At 52.7% G+C, this 16,642-nt stretch overlaps 1 protein-coding gene across 3 annotated transcripts in view; it reads right to left on the reverse strand.

Annotated features, from left to right (window-relative positions):
• Nucleotides 1–1,675: 1,675 nt before the first annotated feature.
• The window catches only part of LOC140354841 (uncharacterized), a 36,570-nt gene continuing 21,603 nt past the window's right edge, over nt 1,676–16,642 (reverse strand). Inside the window, exons 3-9 of one of the 3 annotated variants that reach the window (XR_011925999.1) lie at nt 15,978–16,074; nt 15,787–15,900; nt 10,419–10,654; nt 9,991–10,302; nt 7,914–8,157; nt 1,847–3,401; nt 1,691–1,816 (exon numbers count right to left, since the gene is read on the reverse strand). Coding sequence is in view for 2 of the 3 variants with exons in the window: in XM_072440089.1 (XP_072296190.1) it covers nt 1,956–3,401; nt 7,914–8,157; nt 9,991–10,302; nt 10,419–10,654; nt 15,787–15,900; nt 15,978–16,074 (2,449 nt within the window). In the remaining variant the exon portion in view is untranslated. Of the gene's footprint in view, nt 3,402–7,913; nt 8,158–9,990; nt 10,303–10,418; nt 10,655–15,786; nt 15,901–15,977; nt 16,075–16,642 lie in introns of all 3 variants that reach the window. The other 2 variants (XM_072440090.1, XM_072440089.1) reach the window with 2 other exon arrangements.

Raw genomic sequence — 16,642 nt, forward strand, 5'->3', positions numbered from 1 at the left:
ACTGGGCCCTCTGACCACAGGGGTCTTTGGGCCCTGACCACAGGGGTCTTTGGACCCTGACCACAGGGGTCTTTGGGCCCTCTGACCACAGGGGCCTTTGGACCCTGACCACAGGGGTCTTTGGGCCCTCTGACCACAGGGGTCTTTGGACCCTGACCACAGGGGTCTTTGGACCCTGACCACAGGGGTCTTTGGACCCTGACCACAGGGGTCTTTGGGCCCTCTGACCACAGGGGTCTTTGGGCCCTGACCACAGGGGTCTTTGGGCCCTCTGACCACAGGGGTCTTTGGGGACGTGACAGGAGAGACAGGCCGCGGTGAACATGCAGCTTCTGTCCTCCAGGGGCAGCAGAGTGTTTGACGTCACTTCAGACACAAACAACTACTTTTTTCATCATAACCTCAAAATGGACCTCCACCCTCATCACTTCTGATGACCTCCACCCTCATCACTTCTGATGACCTCCACCCTCATCACTTCTGATGACCTCCACCCTCATCACTTCTGATGACCTCCACCCTCATCACTTCTGATGACCTCCACCCTCATCACTTCTGATGACCTCCACCCTCATCACTTCTGATGACCTCCACCCTCATCACTTCTGATGACCTCCACCCTCATCACTTCTGATGACCTCCACCCTCATCACTTCTGATGACCTCCACCCTCATCACTTCTGATGACCTCCACCCTCATCACTTATGTGGACCTCCACCCTCATCACTTATGTGGACCTCCACCCTCATCACTTCTGATGACCTCCACCCTCATCACTTCTGATGACCTCCACCCTCATCACTTATGTGGACCTCCACCCTCATCACTTATGTGGACCTCCACCCTCATCACTTCTGATGACCTCCACCCTCATCACTTCTGATGACCTCCACCCTCATCACTTCTGAGGACCTCCACCCTCATCACTTCTGAGGACCTCCACCCTCATCACTTCTGATGACCTCCACCCTCATCACTTCTGAGGACCTCCACCCTCATCACTTAGAACAGGGTTAAAGGAGAAAAGGGACGTTCTCTAAACTGTAGAACATGGGCCCTGCAGAGTCCCCAAGGGCCTCCAACTTGTGCAAAGTGTGTCCAGAGTAAAACTGCAGACGACCTTCCCAGGCCCTGGGAAACAAAGAGTGTGAAGAGCAGCCCCGTGTGCGCCTCCTGCTGGACAGTGTGAGCTAAACCGTGTGCGCCTCCTGCTGGACAGTGTGAGCTAAACCGTGTGCGCCTCCTGCTGGACAGTGTGAGTTAAACCGTGTGCGCCTCCTGCTGGACAGTGTGAGTTAAACCGTGTGCGCCTCCTGCTGGACAGTGTGAGTTAAACCGTGTGCGCCTCCTGCTGGACAGTGTGAGTTAAACCGTGTGCGCCTCCTGCTGGACAGTGTGAGTTAAATCTAAAGGATAAAAACGGCGTCAGGTGAAACTCACGACGGCGAGGACAGTGTATGTACAGTGTGTCACGAGTTCAGGTACAAAACGTGTGCAAAAAGTGGAGCTGTGAGGTATTATTGCACCGGCCGCTCCTGGGTCCTCACTCCTACGTCCTCACTCCTACATCCTAAGCCTGGCCTCCTCGTCTCCTCGGTATCGATTGTAAACAGACTCATTTGTTCATAAATTGCCCTGCCGTCTGTCATGATTGTAGCTTCATTTGGACTTGATGCCTGTCAAACTCAGGCCTAAAGGGGACTAAACCAGGCCTCAGCTGGTCCTAAGGTGTGGTGCGTGGACCGGACCTGTGACCCTGTGGTTCGGTGCGGGTGCTGTACAGACTGTGACTCTCTGAGCAGCAGAATCTGAAGTCTGGATCTGTTTTTGTAGAAAAGAACAAACAGAATCCGGGCTCTTTTGGATCCCAGAGACGAGCAGGTTTAGTGTGACAGTAGTGCATTGTGGGAGCTGTAGTCCCGTGTGCAGTGCTCTGTGGGGCCAGCAGGGGGCCTCAGACGGTGGTGACGGTGAGCAGAGAGCTGGGGCAGGTCAGTGCGTCCTCGGTGTTGTCCAGACGGTTTCCGTGCGTCAGAAGCTCCTCTACCGTCGTCCAATCGTCCAGCAGCTTCCTGTTCCGGAGGCGGCTGAGCTTCCTGTGGCTGAGCTCCAGCACCGTGCTCGCCCTGGGGTCCTCGGGCACCGTGCCCGCTCGCTCTCGCTCTCGACTCGACGAGCGGTCGCCACGTGCCTGCCGCAGCTCGCGTGCTAACAGAAAGTGCTCTTTCCTCTCGGTGCGGCTCCAGTATCGTCCCAGCAGCATGTCGCCCGTCTCCTCGTCCGTGCTCATGCCGCTGCGCTCGTCGGCGAGCTGCGAGGCGCGGTGCCTCAGGAGCTGGCTCCGGGACACGCGGCTCACTGCCATGGGCTTCTGCGCTAGCTTAGCGCTTGGAGTCGTGTTCGATTGTGCTTTCTGCATGTCCCAGGACGACGACGCAGATCCGGCAGGTCCTTCCAGAGCTCCACACATGCTCCTTCCACCTGACGCAGATCCGGCAGGTCCTTCCAGAGCTCCACACATGCTCCTTCCACCTGACGCAGATCCGGCAGGTCCTTCCAGAGCTCCACACATGCTCCTTCCACCTGACGCAGATCCGGCAGGTCCTTCCAGAGCTCCACACATGCTCCTTCCACCTGACGCAGATCCGGCAGGTCCTTCCAGAGCTCCACACATGCTCCTTCCACCTGACGCAGATCCGGCAGGTCCGTCTAGCGTGCTGTACATGCCGCGGCTGCCTCCGTTGTGCTGCAGGTTGCGAGTGTTGGGTTTGGGCCACGTGTCGTTAGCTTCTCCGCTCTGACTGAACGAGCTGTTGTTCTCACGGAAACGTCGGCGGTTGAACTCCAGGCTCTGGCGCACTTTTTCCTCTCTCTCCTGTCTCTCTCTCTCGCCCCTCTCCCTCTCCTCCCTCTCCTCTCTCATCTGCCTCTCTCGTTCCACCTCCAGTTGTTGTAGACGTCTCTGCTCCTGCTCCAGCTTCTGCTCCAGCTCTCTGTGGCTAATCCTCTTCTGTTCCATGTCCTTTTGGCTCGCTCTCTGCTGCTCTCTCTCCCTCTCTCGCTCCATCTCTTTCTGTTTCAGTAGATGTTGCTCTCTCTCTCGCTCCATGATGCGCTGATGCTCCTCCATCTGGTTCAGACGCTGGTGTTCCATCTCCCGCTCGTGTCTCTCCCGCTCTCGCTCCATCAGCAGGTTGTCTGGGATGGAGCGGCTGTGCTCGCTGCGCTCTCTCCAGTACTGCTCGTAGTTGGCGTTAGCATCGTAGCAGTGGGCCATGTTGCTGTGGTCGTTGTGCATGTGCGGCAGCTCCAACATGGCGGCTGCTGTGGGGGCGGAGCACTGGTGCAGGGTGTAGTATGAGGGCGAGGCGGGGTGACTGGCGCGGCGTCGATATTCTGCCTGTGGAGCAGAAAAGGTAAAAAGACATTTAGCCACAAGATACTAAACAATGAAGCTTCTGTCTAGAGACATTAGCCTATGCCAATGGTTCCACTGGTGCTGGTCCTGGTCCTGGTACTAGTCCTGGTCCTGGTCCTGGTCCTGGTCCTGGTCCTGGTCCTGGTCCTGGTCCTGGTCCTGGTGCTGGTCCTGTTCCTGTTCCTGGTCCTGGTCCTGGTCCTGGTCCTGGTCCTGGTCCTGGTACTAGTCCTGGTCCTGGTCCTGGTCCTGGTCCTTGTCCTGGTCTGTGTTTCAGTTTCTGCTCCGCCTCCTGAGACTCTGAGGTCACAAACAGAACTCATGTTTCCTTCATCTAAATCTAAATCCTCCTGATACTTTTTACTCCTGAGGTCGATCTGAGCGAAAAAGTCGTTTAATAATTCCAGCGTGTGTGTGTGAGGGGCGTGGCTAAAGCTAGTGTGTGTGAGGGGCGTGGCTAAAGCTAGTGTGTGTGAGGGGCGTGGCTAAAGCTAGTGTGTGTGAGGGGCGTGGCTAAAGCTAGTGTGTGTGAGGGGCGTGGCTAAAGCTAGTGTGTGTGAGGGGCGTGGCTAAAGCTAGTGTGTGTGAGGGGCGTGGCTAAAGCTAGTGTGTGTGAGGGGCGTGGCTAAAGCTAGTGTGTGTGAGGGGCGTGGCTAAAGCTAGTGTGTGTGAGGGGCGTGGCTAAAGCTAGTGTGTGTGAGGGGCGTGGCTAAAGCTAGTGTGTGTGAGGGGCGTGGCTAAAGCTAGCGTGTGTGAGGGGCGTGGCTAAAGCTAGTGTGTGTGAGGGGCGTGGCTAAAGCTAGTGTGTGTGAGGGGCGTGGCTAAAGCTAGTGTGTGTGAGGGGCGTGGCTAAAGCTAGTGTGTGTGAGGGGCGTGGCTAAAGCTAGTGTGTGTGAGGGGCGTGGCTAAAGCTAGCGTGTGTGAGGGGCGTGGCTAAAGCTAGTGTGTGTGAGGGGCGTGGCTAAAGCTAGTGTGTGTGAGGGAAGTGGCTAAAGCTAGTGTGTGTGAGGGGCGTGGCTAAAGCTAGTGTGTGTGAGGGGCGTGGCTAAAGCTAGTGCGTGTGAGGGGCGTGGCTAAAGCTAGTGTGTGTGAGGGGCGTGGCTAAAGCTAGTGTGTGTGAGGGGCGTGGCTAAAGTTAGTGTGTGTGAGGGGCGTGGCTAAAGCTAGTGTGTGTGATGGGCGTGGCTAAAGCTAGTGTGTGTGAGGGGCGTGGCTAAAGCTAGGGTGTGTGAGGGGCGTGGCTAAAGCTAGTGTGTGTGAGGGAGGTGGCTAAAGCTAGCGTGTGTGAGGGGCGTGGCTAAAGCTAGCGTGTGAGGGGCGTGGCTAAAGCTAGTGCGTGTGAGGGGCGTGGCTAAAGCTAGTGTGTGTGAGGGGCGTGGCTAAAGCTAGTGTGTGTGAGGGGCGTGGCTAAAGTTAGTGTGTGTGAGGGGCGTGGCTAAAGCTAGTGTGTGTGAGGGGCGTGGCTAAAGCTAGGGTGTGTGAGGGGCGTGGCTAAAGCGAGCGTGTGTGAGGGGCGTGGCTAAAGCTAGTGTGTGTGAGGGGCGTGGCTAAAGCTAGTGTGTGTGAGGGGCGTGGCTAAAGCTAGTGTGTGTGAGGGGCGTGGCTAAAGCTAGCGTGTGTGAGGGGCGTGGCTAAAGCTAGTGTGTGTGAGGGGCGTGTCTAAAGCTAGTGTGTGTGAGGGAAGTGGCTAAAGCTAGTGTGTGTGAGGGGCGTGGCTAAAGCTAGTGTGTGTGAGGGGCGTGGCTAAAGCTAGTGCGTGTGAGGGGCGTGGCTAAAGCTAGTGCGTGTGAGGGGCGTGGCTAAAGCTAGTGTGTGTGAGGGGCGTGGCTAAAGCTAGCGTGTGTGAGGGGCGTGGCTAAAGCTAGTGTGTGTGAGGGGCGTGGCTAAAGCTAGTGTGTGTGAAAGGCGTGGCTAAAGCTAGCGTATGTGAGGGGCGTGGCTAAAGCTAGCGTATGTGAGGGGCGTGGCTAAAGCGAGCGTGTGTGAGGGGCGTGGCTAAAGCTAGTGTGTGTGAGGGGCGTGGCTAAAGCTAGTGTGTGTGAGGGGCGTGGCTAAAGCGAGCGTGTGTGAGGGGCGTGGCTAAAGCTAGTGTGTGTGAGGGGCGTGGCTAAAGCTAGTGTGTGTGAGGGGCGTGGCTAAAGCGAGCGTGCACAGGAACAGTTTTGCCTCATTTATGTCACTTCTCTGCTGAGCCTCTACGCTGCGTTTTGACAGATGAAGAGTGGGAGGAGCTCAGAGGCGCTCCTCCCACTTTCATGCCCTTATTTGGTCAGAAGCCCCACATTTCTTCATAACTCCAGGTCAAAGGTCAAAGGTCTCATTCTTCACAAATACAACTGTTGTAGAAACAGCGCCACCAGGAGGTGAACCACTGTCACTTGACCTGGGACTGTCCTGTCAATCACAAATATGTGAGTGAAGTTCACCACGCTCTGATACAGCATTTACCCCTGAACTATACTACTATGAACTCCTGCCATGGACACAAGACATGGATACTTTAGAGTGTACTTTAGAATGTACTTTAGAATGTACTTTAGAATGTACTTTAGAATGTACTTTAGAATGTACTTTAGAACGTACTTCAGAATGTACTTTAGAATGTACTTTAGAATGTACTTTAGAATGTACTCCAGAGTGTACTTTAGAATGTACTTTAGAATGTACTTTAGAATGTACTTTAGAATGTACTTTAGAATGTACTTTAGAACGTACTTCAGAATGTACTTTAGAATGTACTTTAGAATGTACTTTAGAATGTACTCCAGAGTGTACTTTAGAATGTACTTTAGAATGTACTTTAGAATGTACTTTAGAATGTACTTTAGAATGTACTTTAGAACGTACTTCAGAATGTACTTTAGAGTGTACTTTAGAGTGTACTTTAGAATGTACTTTAGAACGTACTTTAGAACGTACTTTAGAATGTACTTTAGACTGTACTTTAGAATGTACTTTAGACTGTACTTTAGAGTGTACTTTAGAATGTACTTTAGAATGTACTTTAGAATGTACTTTAGAACGTACCTTAGAGTGTACTTTAGACTGTACTTTAGAATGTACTTTAGAATGTACTTCAGAATGTACTTTAGACTGTACTTTAGAATGTACTTTAGAATGTACTTTAGAATGTACTTTAGAACGTACTTTAGAATGTACTTTAGACTGTACTTTAGAATGTACTTTAGAATGTACTTTAGAACGTACTTTAGAATGTACTTTAGAGTGTACTTTAGAACGTACTTTAGAACGTACTTTAGAATGTACTTTAGAATGTACTTTAGAATGTACTTCAGAATGTACTTTAGAATGTACTTTAGAACGTACTTTAGAACGTACTTTAGAATGTACTTTAGACTGTACTTTAGAATGTACTTTAGACTGTACTTTAGAATGTACTTTAGAATGTACTTTAGAACGTACTTTAGAACGTACTTTAGAATGTACTTTAGACTGTACTTTAGAATGTACTTTAGAATGTACTTTAGAATGTACTTCAGAATGTACTTTAGAATGTACTTTAGAATGTACTTTAGAACGTACTTTAGAACGTACTTCAGAATGTACTTTAGAATGTACTTTAGAATGTACTTTAGAATGTACTTTAGACTGTACTTTAGAATGTACTTTAGAATGTACTTTAGAATGTACTTTAGAACGTACTTTAGAACGTACTTTAGAATGTACTTTAGACTGTACTTTAGAATGTACTTTAGAATGTACTTTAGAATGTACTTCAGAATGTACTTTAGAATGTACTTTAGAATGTACTTTAGAACGTACTTTAGAACGTACTTTAGAATGTACTTTAGACTGTACTTTAGAATGTACTTTAGAATGTACTTTAAAATGTACTTTAGAGTGTACTTTAGAACGTACTTTAGAATGTACTTTAGAATGTACTTTAGAATGTACTTTAGAATGTACTTTAGAACGTACTTTAGAATGTACTTTTGGTGTGTACTTTTAGTGTGTACTGTTAGAATGTACTTTTGGTGTGTACTTTTGGTGTGTACTTTTAGAATGTACTTTTAGAATGTACTTTTGGTGTGTACTTTTGGTGTGTACTTTTAGAATGTACTTTTGGTGTGTACTTTTGGTGTGTACTTTTAGAATGTACTTTTGGTGTGTACTTTTGGTGTGTACTTTTAGAATGTACTTTTAGAATGTACTTTTGGTGTGTACTTTTGGTTTGTACTTTCAGAATGTACTTTTAGAATGTACTTTTGGTGTGTACTTTCAGAATGTACTTTTAGAATGTACTTTTGGTGTGTACTTTTGTACTTTTGGCAGCAGGAAAAAATACGGTCTCAAAGAAATGGACACAAACATCACCAACGATCAAGGACTGAGAGTGGGACAGACATTCAGACTTCATTTGGAAATGGACAAATTTAACAATATTTGGACGAAATTGTATTTTATTTAAATTTGCGGTGATTTTGTTTTGATTGACGTTTACTTGATGTTTACCTTGTGTTTTGTTTGTTTTACCTGTGGGGGGCGATAGTGCAGTGTCCTGCTCCTCCTGAGCGGCTGCAGAGGCGCTCCGTTCTGCTGCTGCGGGCCGTGAGGCAGCAACGCCCTCCGGTGGCTGGACGGCGTGCTGCAGGTCGACAGGATTGGTGCGTTGAGGCGTGACATCACAGAGTGGGCGGGGTTGAACAGAGCGCCGCTGCTGGAGCTGTGGCGGTTCAGACTCGGGCGATCGGACTTGTGGAACTGGACCGAAGAGACCCTGAGGAGAGACCGGGGTGAGACCAGGACTATAACCAGACCAAAGATCAAAACACAGCAGCAAGAGCAGCAAACAGGGACTAAAAGAAGAGAGCTCATGAGGCCGGTGCTGGAGTCTCTTCTCTGGCTCCTGTCCAGTTTAGAATCACATTTAAACTCCTCCTCCTGACATGGCCCCTCCCACCTCAAAGATGCTATAGAACCATCTCATCCAATCAGAGCTCTTCACTCTCTAAATGCTGGTCCCAAGAGTCTCTAAAAGCACAGTAGGAGGTAGAATCCTGTCCATGTTAAAGAGGCGACACAGTCTCTTCATTTAAGTCCAGGATTAAAACGTTCCTCTTTAAATGACTTATGGTCGGACCAGTTATGAACAGAAATATAAAGCTACAGTTTCAGCTCCTCTGCCCGAGCAGCAACTCTGGGGGAAGTATGAGCTCTGTCCTCTGACAAACACTATGTTCATATCAAACTATATTTCATATTTCACTGCTGGTCACATGATCTCAGTGTTTTGGGAGTAAACGACGACTTCAAATCTTCCCTTTGTCTTCAAAATCCTTGAAAGAGTTAAACAGTTTTGTCGCCACCTACAGGACAATAAGAACTCTGCTGCTCAGACAACATGAAGATAGAACCTTCCTCCAGTGTCCACACCAGTGACACCAGGAGCACAAACATGTCCACAAACATGTCCACAAACATGTCCACAAACATGTCCACAAACACGTCCACAAACATGTCCACAAACATGTCCACAAACACGTCCACAAACATGTCCACAAACATGTCCACAAACATGTCCACAAACACGTCCACAAACATGTCCACAAACATGTCCACAAACACGTCCACAAACATGTCCACAAACACGTCCACAAACATGTCCACAAACACGTCCACAAACATGTCCACAAACATGTCCACAAACACGTCCACAAACATGTCCACAAACATGTCCACAAACATGTCCACAAACACGTCCACAAACATGTCCACAAACATGTCCACAAACACGTCCACAAACATGTCCACAAACATGTCCACAAACATGTCCACAAACACGTCCACAAACATGTCCACAAACATGTCCACAAACACGTCCACAAACATGTCCACAAACACGTCCACAAACATGTCCACAAACACGTCCACAAACATGTCCACAAACATGTCCACAAACACGTCCACAAACATGTCCACAAACATGTCCACAAACATGTCCACAAACACGTCCACAAACACGTCCACAAACACGTCCACAAACACGTCCACAAACACGTCCACAAACGTGTCCACAAACACGTCCACAAACACGTCCACAAACACGTCCACAAACACGTCCACAAACACGTCCACAAACATGTCCACAAACACGTCCACAAACACGTCCACAAACATGTCCACAAACATGTCCACAAACACGTCCACAAACACGTCCACAAACACGTCCACAAACATGTCCACAAACACGTCCACAAACATGTCCACAAACACGTCCACAAACATGTCCACAAACATGTCCACAAACACGTCCACAAACATGTCCACAAACATGTCCACAAACATGTCCACAAACACGTCCACAAACACGTCCACAAACACGTCCACAAACATGTCCACAAACACGTCCACAAACATGTCCACAAACATGTCCACAAACACGTCCACAAACATGTCCACAAACATGTCCACAAACATGTCCACAAACATGTCCACAAACACGTCCACAAACACGTCCACAAACACGTCCAAAAGGTAAAGACGTGTTGTCCTCACTCTATCGTCTTGGAAAAAGAACATTGTTGTGTGAAGACAAAGACGAGTGTCTCACCTGAAGAGTCCTCTCTGGGGCAGCTCTGGCTCTGGCCCGTGCTGAGGACACGGCGGCTGGTTGAGGCTGTCGGGCCGGAGCAAGGGCAGGTTGTCCTGGGGCCGGCGGACGGGCAGGTTGTCCTGGGGCCGGCGGACGGGCAGGCTCTCGGGGATGGCCTCCAGCAGGTGGCTCTTGGGGCAGCTGTCCCGCCGCTCGCTCCGGTCGTACGCCTCGTTCTGCAGTCGAGCGTTGTACAGACGCATTCGCTTCTCCAGCAGCCTCTGGAAGTGACGGAACTCTACCGTGCTCACGCTGTAGAACCCCGAGTCACTGCGGAGAGAACAGGAACCATGAACCACTAGATCTGTGGAGTGGCGCTCATGTCACTGTTTGGCTGAAGCGTCTGCACAGTTAGAGAGAAGCACATGTGCAAAGTGGACACTGACCTGAGCTCAGAGGAGATGAAGGACTCGGAGGACGGCGAGCCCCCGAGCCCGGCGCAGCCCCCGGCCGTGAGCCCGCCGCGGGGGAGACACTCGTCCACACCGCCCTCCTCCGTCTCCAGCCCCGACAGCTCCCCCTGGTGGACGGAGCCGTCGGTCCAACCCAGACCACTGTCCAGCTCATGGTGCAGCGGGAGGAAGCCCAGCGGCTTGTCCAGGAGGAAGTCGTCCTCGTCCTGCTGAAGGACAGAGAGACACTGTCATCACTAATGATAATCAAGTCAGTTATTGATATGGTCAATAATCAGTTTGTGTTACAGGCTCAATGTCCTCCAAAATCAGCTTCCCCTTTAAACATGTACACTTCCCCTTTAAACATGTACACTTCCCCTTTAAACATGTACACTTCCCCTTTAAACATGTACACTTCCCCTTTAAACATGTACACTTCCCCTTTAAACATGTACACTTCCCCTTTAAACATGTACACTTCCCCTTTAAACATGTACACTTCCCCTTTAAACATGTACACTTCCCCTTTAAACATGTACACTTCCCCTTTAAACATGTACACTTCCCCTTTAAACATGTACACTTCCCCTTTAAACATGTACACTTCCCCTTTAAACATGTACACTTCCCCTTTAAACATGTACACTTCCCCTTTAAACATGTACACTTCCCCTTTAAACATGTACACTTCCCCTTTAAACATGTACACTTCCCCTTTAAACATGTACACTTCCCCTTTAAACATGTACACTTCCCCTTTAAACATGTACACTTCCCCTTTAAACATGTACACTACACTTCCCCTTTAAACATGTACACTTCCCCTTTAAACATGTACACTTCCCCTTTAAACATGTACACTTCCCCTTTAAACATGTACACTTCCCCTTTAAACATGTACACTTCCCCTTTAAACATGTACACTTCCCCTTTAAACATGTACACTTCCCCTTTAAACATGTACACTTCCCCTTTAAACATGTACACTTCCCCTTTAAACATGTACACTTCCCCTTTAAACATGTACACTTCCCCTTTAAACATGTACACTTCCCCTTTAAACATGTACACTTCCCCTTTAAACATGTACACTTCCCCTTTAAACATGTACACTACACTTCCCCTTTAAACATGTACACTTCCCCTTTAAACATGTACACTTCCCCTTTAAACATGTACACTACACTTCCCCTTTAAACATGTACACTTCCCCTTTAAACATGTACACTTCCCCTTTAAACATGTACACTACACTTCCCCTTTAAACATGTACACTTCCCCTTTAAACATGTACACTTCCCCTTTAAACATGTACACTACACTTCCCCTTTAAACATGTACACTTCCCCTTTAAACATGTACACTTCACCTTTAAACATGTACACTTCCCCTTTAAACATGTACACTTCCCCTTTAAACATGTACACTTCCCCTTTAAACATGTACACTTCCCCTTTAAACATGTACACTTCCCCTTTAAACATGTACACTTCCCCTTTAAACATGTCAGCTTCCACTTTAAACACGTCTGCTTTTTCAGATTCAAACTTAAAGTTGGTGGAGCAGATTCTATTAAAACTACATTTCCTTTGTCGAGCCATGTTTCAGTTAAAAACATAAAAATCAAGATTATAAGAAGAAATAAAATTCTAAATAAATTAAATATTTGTGACATAAGGATGTAATAATCGCTCTTTCGTCCAGATGACATCGATAAGGATCTGACATTGAGCAGAGCAAGTTTCAATGGGACTAAAGTCTCAGATTGGGCCTGACTCGCATTTTGTTTTCCCCTCTGTGTGATGTGACACAGAAACAGCACTAGGGGGCGCTGTTGTCTCACAGGCCCGGCAACGCTGAGACCCAGAGCGTTGTAGTTATGGGAGATAAGGGGTGGGACAACAGGAGGGGGTGGGACAGCAGGAGGGGGTGGGACAGCAGGAGGGGGTGGGACAGCAGGAGGGGGTGGGACAGCAGGAGGGGGTGGGACAGCAGGAGGGAGACAGCAGGAGGGGGACAGCAGGAGGGGGACAGCAGGAGGGGGACAGCAGGAGGCGGACAGCAGGAGGGGGTGGGACAGCAGGAGGGGGACAGCAGGAGGGGGACAGCAGGAGGGGGACAGCAGGAGGGGGTGGGACAGCAGGAGGGGGACAGCAGGAGGGGGTGGGACAGCAGGAGGGGGTGGGACAGCAGGAGGGGGACAGCAGGAGGGGGACAGCAGGAGGGGGACAGCAGGAGGGGGTGGGACAGCAGGAGGGGGTGGGACAGCAGGAGGGGGTGGGACATCAGGAGGGAGACAGCAGGAGGGGGACAGCAGGAGGGGGACAGCAGGAGGGGGACAGCAGGAGGGGGACAGCAGGAGGGGGTGGGACAGCAGGAGGGGGACAGCAGGAGGGGGACAGCAGGAGGGGGACAGCAGGAGGGGGTGGGACAGCAGGAGGGGGACAGCAGGAGGGGGACAGCAGGAGGGGGACAGCAGGAGGGGGACAGCAGGAGGGGGTGGGACAGCAGGAGGGGGACAGCAGGAGGGGGTGGGACAGCAGGAGGGGGACAGCAGTAGGGGGACAGCAGGAGGGGGACAGCAGGAGGGGGACAGCAGGAGGGGGACAGCAGGAGGGGGACAGCAGGAGGGGGACAGCAGGAGGGGGACAGCAGGAGGGGGACAGCAGGAGGGGGTGGGACAGCAGGAGGGGGACAGCAGGAGGGGGTGGGACAGCAGGAGGGGGACAGCAGTAGGGGGACAGCAGGAGGGGGACAGCAGGAGGGGGACAGCAGGAGGGGGACAGCAGGAGGGGGACAGCAGGAGGGGGACAGCAGGAGGGGGTGGGGATAAGAGCTGCCTGGCGAACTCAGAATCCCAACATGGCGGCGACCGAGACCAGTTCCTCTGATACAGCTCAGACCATCATTTTCTCTCCGCTCTCTTGTCCCTCACTCTGACCCTGACCCTGACCCTGACCCTGACTCTGACCCTGACTCTGACCCTGACCCTGACTCTGACCCTGACCCTGACCCTGACTCTGACCCTGACTCTGACCCTGACCCTGACCCTGACTCTGACCCTGACCCTGACTCTGACCCTGACTCTGACCCTGACTCTGACCCTGACTCTGACTCTGACCCTGACCTTGACTCTGACCCTGACTCTGACCCTGACTCTGACCCTGACTCTGACTCTGACCCTGACCTTGACTCTGACCCTGACTCTGACCCTGACCCTGACTCTGACCCTGACCCTGACCCTGACTCTGACCCTGACTCTGACCCTGACTCTGACCCTGACTCTGACCCTGACCCTGACTCTGACCCTGACTCTGACCCTGACCCTGACTCTGACCCTGACCCTGACCCTGACTCTGACCCTGACTCTGACCCTGACCCTGACTCTGACCCTGACCCTGACTCTGACCCTGACTCTGACCCTGACTCTGACCCTGACTCTGACTCTGACCCTGACCTTGACTCTGACCCTGACTCTGACCCTGACTCTGACCCTGACTCTGACTCTGACCCTGACCTTGACTCTGACCCTGACTCTGACCCTGACCCTGACTCTGACCCTGACCCTGACTCTGACCCTGACTCTGACCCTGACTCTGACCCTGACTCTGACCCTGACTCTGACCCTGACCCTGACTCTGACCCAGTGTCTGAAGCGTATCAAGAGCCGCCATATTGGAGCCAATAGTGACTTCTGTGAGGCAGCGTGGGTCTGATACTGACCTATGAGAGCAGAGGGGACAGGAGGAGACAGGAGGGGACAGGAGGGGACAGGAGGGGACAGGAGGGGACAGGAGAAACTTGTGGCACAGGCCCTTGACTCCGCCCCCGCTGCCCTTTGACTCCGCCCCAACTGGCCCTTGACTCCGCCCCCACTGCCCCTTGACTCCACCCCCACTGCCCCTTGACTCCGCCCCAGCTGGCCCTTGACTCCGCCCCAGCTGGCCCTTGACTCCGCCCCAGCTGGCCCTTGACTTCACCCCCGCTGGCCCTTGACTCCGCCCCCGCTAGCCCTTGACTCCGCCCCAGCTGGCCCTTGACTCCGCCCCTGCTGGCCCTTGACTCCGCCCCCACTGCCCCTTGACTCCACCCCCACTGCCCCTTGACTCCGCCCCAGCTGGCCCTTGACTCCACCCCAGCTGGCCCTTGACTCCGCCCCCACTGCCCCTTGACTCCACCCCAACTGCCCCTTGACTCCGCCCCAGCTGGCCCTTGACTCCGCCCCAGCTGACCCTTGACTCCGCCCCCACTGCCCCTTGACTCCGCCCCAGCTGGCCCTTGACTCCGCCCCAGCTGGCCCTTGACTCCGCCCCCACTGTCCCTTGACTCCGCCCCAGCTGGCCCTTGACTCCGCCCCAGCTGACCCTTGACTCCGCCCCCACTGCCCCTTGACTCCACCCCCACTGCCCCTTGACTCCGCCCCAGCTGGCCCTTGACTCCGCCCCAGCTGGCCCTTGACTCCGCCCCCACTGCCCCTTGACTCCACCCCCACTGCCCCTTGACTCCGCCCCAGCTGGCCCTTGACTCCGCCCCAGCTGGCCCTTGACTCCGCCCCCACTGCTCCTTGACTCCACCCCCACTGCCCCTTGACTCCGCCCCAGCTGGCCCTTGACTCCGCCCCAGCTGACCCTTGACTCCGCCCCCACTGCCCCTTGACTCCGCCCCAGCTGGCCCTTGACTCCGCCCCAGCTGGCCCTTGACTCCGCCCCAGCTGACCCTTGACTCCGCCCCCACTGCCCCTTGACTCCGCCCCAGCTGGCTCTTGACTCTGCCCCAGCTGGCCCTTGACTCCGCCCCCACTGCCCCTTGACTCCACCCCCACTGCCCCTTGACTCCGCCCCAGCTGGCCCTTGACTCCGCCCCCACTGCCCCTTGACTCCGCCCCAGCTGGCCCTTGACTCCGCCCCAGCTGACCCTTGACTCCGCCCCCACTGCCCCTTGACTCCGCCCCCACTGCCCCTTGACTCCGCCCCAGCTGGCCCTTGACTCCGCCCCAGCTGGCCCTTGACTCCGCCCCAGCTGATCCTTGACTCCGCCCCCACTGCCCCTTGACTCCGCCCCAGCTGGCCCTTGACTCCGCCCCAGCTGGCCCTTGACTCCGCCCCAGCTGACCCTTGACTCCGCCCCCACTGCCCCTTGACTCCGCCCCAGCTGGCCCTTGACTCTGCCCCAGCTGGCCCTTGACTCCGCCCCCACTGCCCCTTGACTCCACCCCCACTGCCCCTTGACTCCGCCCCAGCTGGCCCTTGACTCCGCCCCAGCTGACCCTTGACTCCGCCCCCACTGCCCCTTGACTCCACCCCCACTGCCCCTTGACTCCGCCCCAGCTGGCCCTTGACTCCGACCCTGCTGCTCGTACCTGTGCTGTGCTGAATCCCAGTGGCTCGTCAGTGTTGGATCCACAGCAGCTCAAACAGCTGGGTTCTTTGTGGGCGTGGCTCAGTTGTTTGCGGGCGTGGCTCAGCTCCGGGTCCTGTCCACATGGCTCATTAGCATATTCATACAACCTGATAATAATATTCATATGAGTGATGATAAAGAGAGCGCCACCTGCAGGTCCAGCTCCAGCGTGTCACGAGGAGAACTGCTCATGAAGCCGAAGTGTGGATCACAATCCTTAGGAACCGGCAGCTGAGAGTAGAACGACCTGAGACAGAAGAGACCGGGTTTAGACCGGGTTTAGACCGGGTTTAGACCAGGTTTAGACCGGGTTTAGACCGGGTTTAGACCAGGTTTAGACCGGGTTTAGACCGGGTTTAGACCGGGTTTAGACCGGGTTTAAATTGGGTTTAGACCGGGTTTAGACCAGGTTTAGACCAGGTTTAGACCGGGTTTAGACCGGGTTTAGACCGGGTTTAAATTGGGTTTAGACCGGGTTTAGACCTGAGACAGAAGAGACCTGGTTTAGACCGGGTTTAGACCGGGTTTAGACCAGGTTTAGACCGGGTTTAGACCGGGTTTAGACCGGGTTTAAATTGGGTTTAGACCGGGTTTAGACCTGAGACAGAAGAGACCTGGTTTAGACCGGGTTTAGACCGGGTTTAGACCGGGTTTAGACCGGGTTTAGACCGGGTTTAGACCGGGTTTAGACCGGAGACAGAAGAGACCGGGTTTAGACCGGGTTTAGACCGGGTTTAGACCGGGTTTAGACCGGGTTTAAACTGGGTTTAAACCGGGTTTAGACCAGAGACAGAAGAGACCGGGTTTAGACCGGG

Source organism: Eucyclogobius newberryi, unplaced genomic scaffold (assembly GCF_026437365.1).
Source record: "Eucyclogobius newberryi isolate DKJ021-1_F unplaced genomic scaffold, fEucNew1.0.hap1 SCAF_11, whole genome shotgun sequence".
Classification (NCBI taxonomy): Eukaryota; Metazoa; Chordata; class Actinopteri; order Gobiiformes; family Gobiidae; genus Eucyclogobius; species Eucyclogobius newberryi.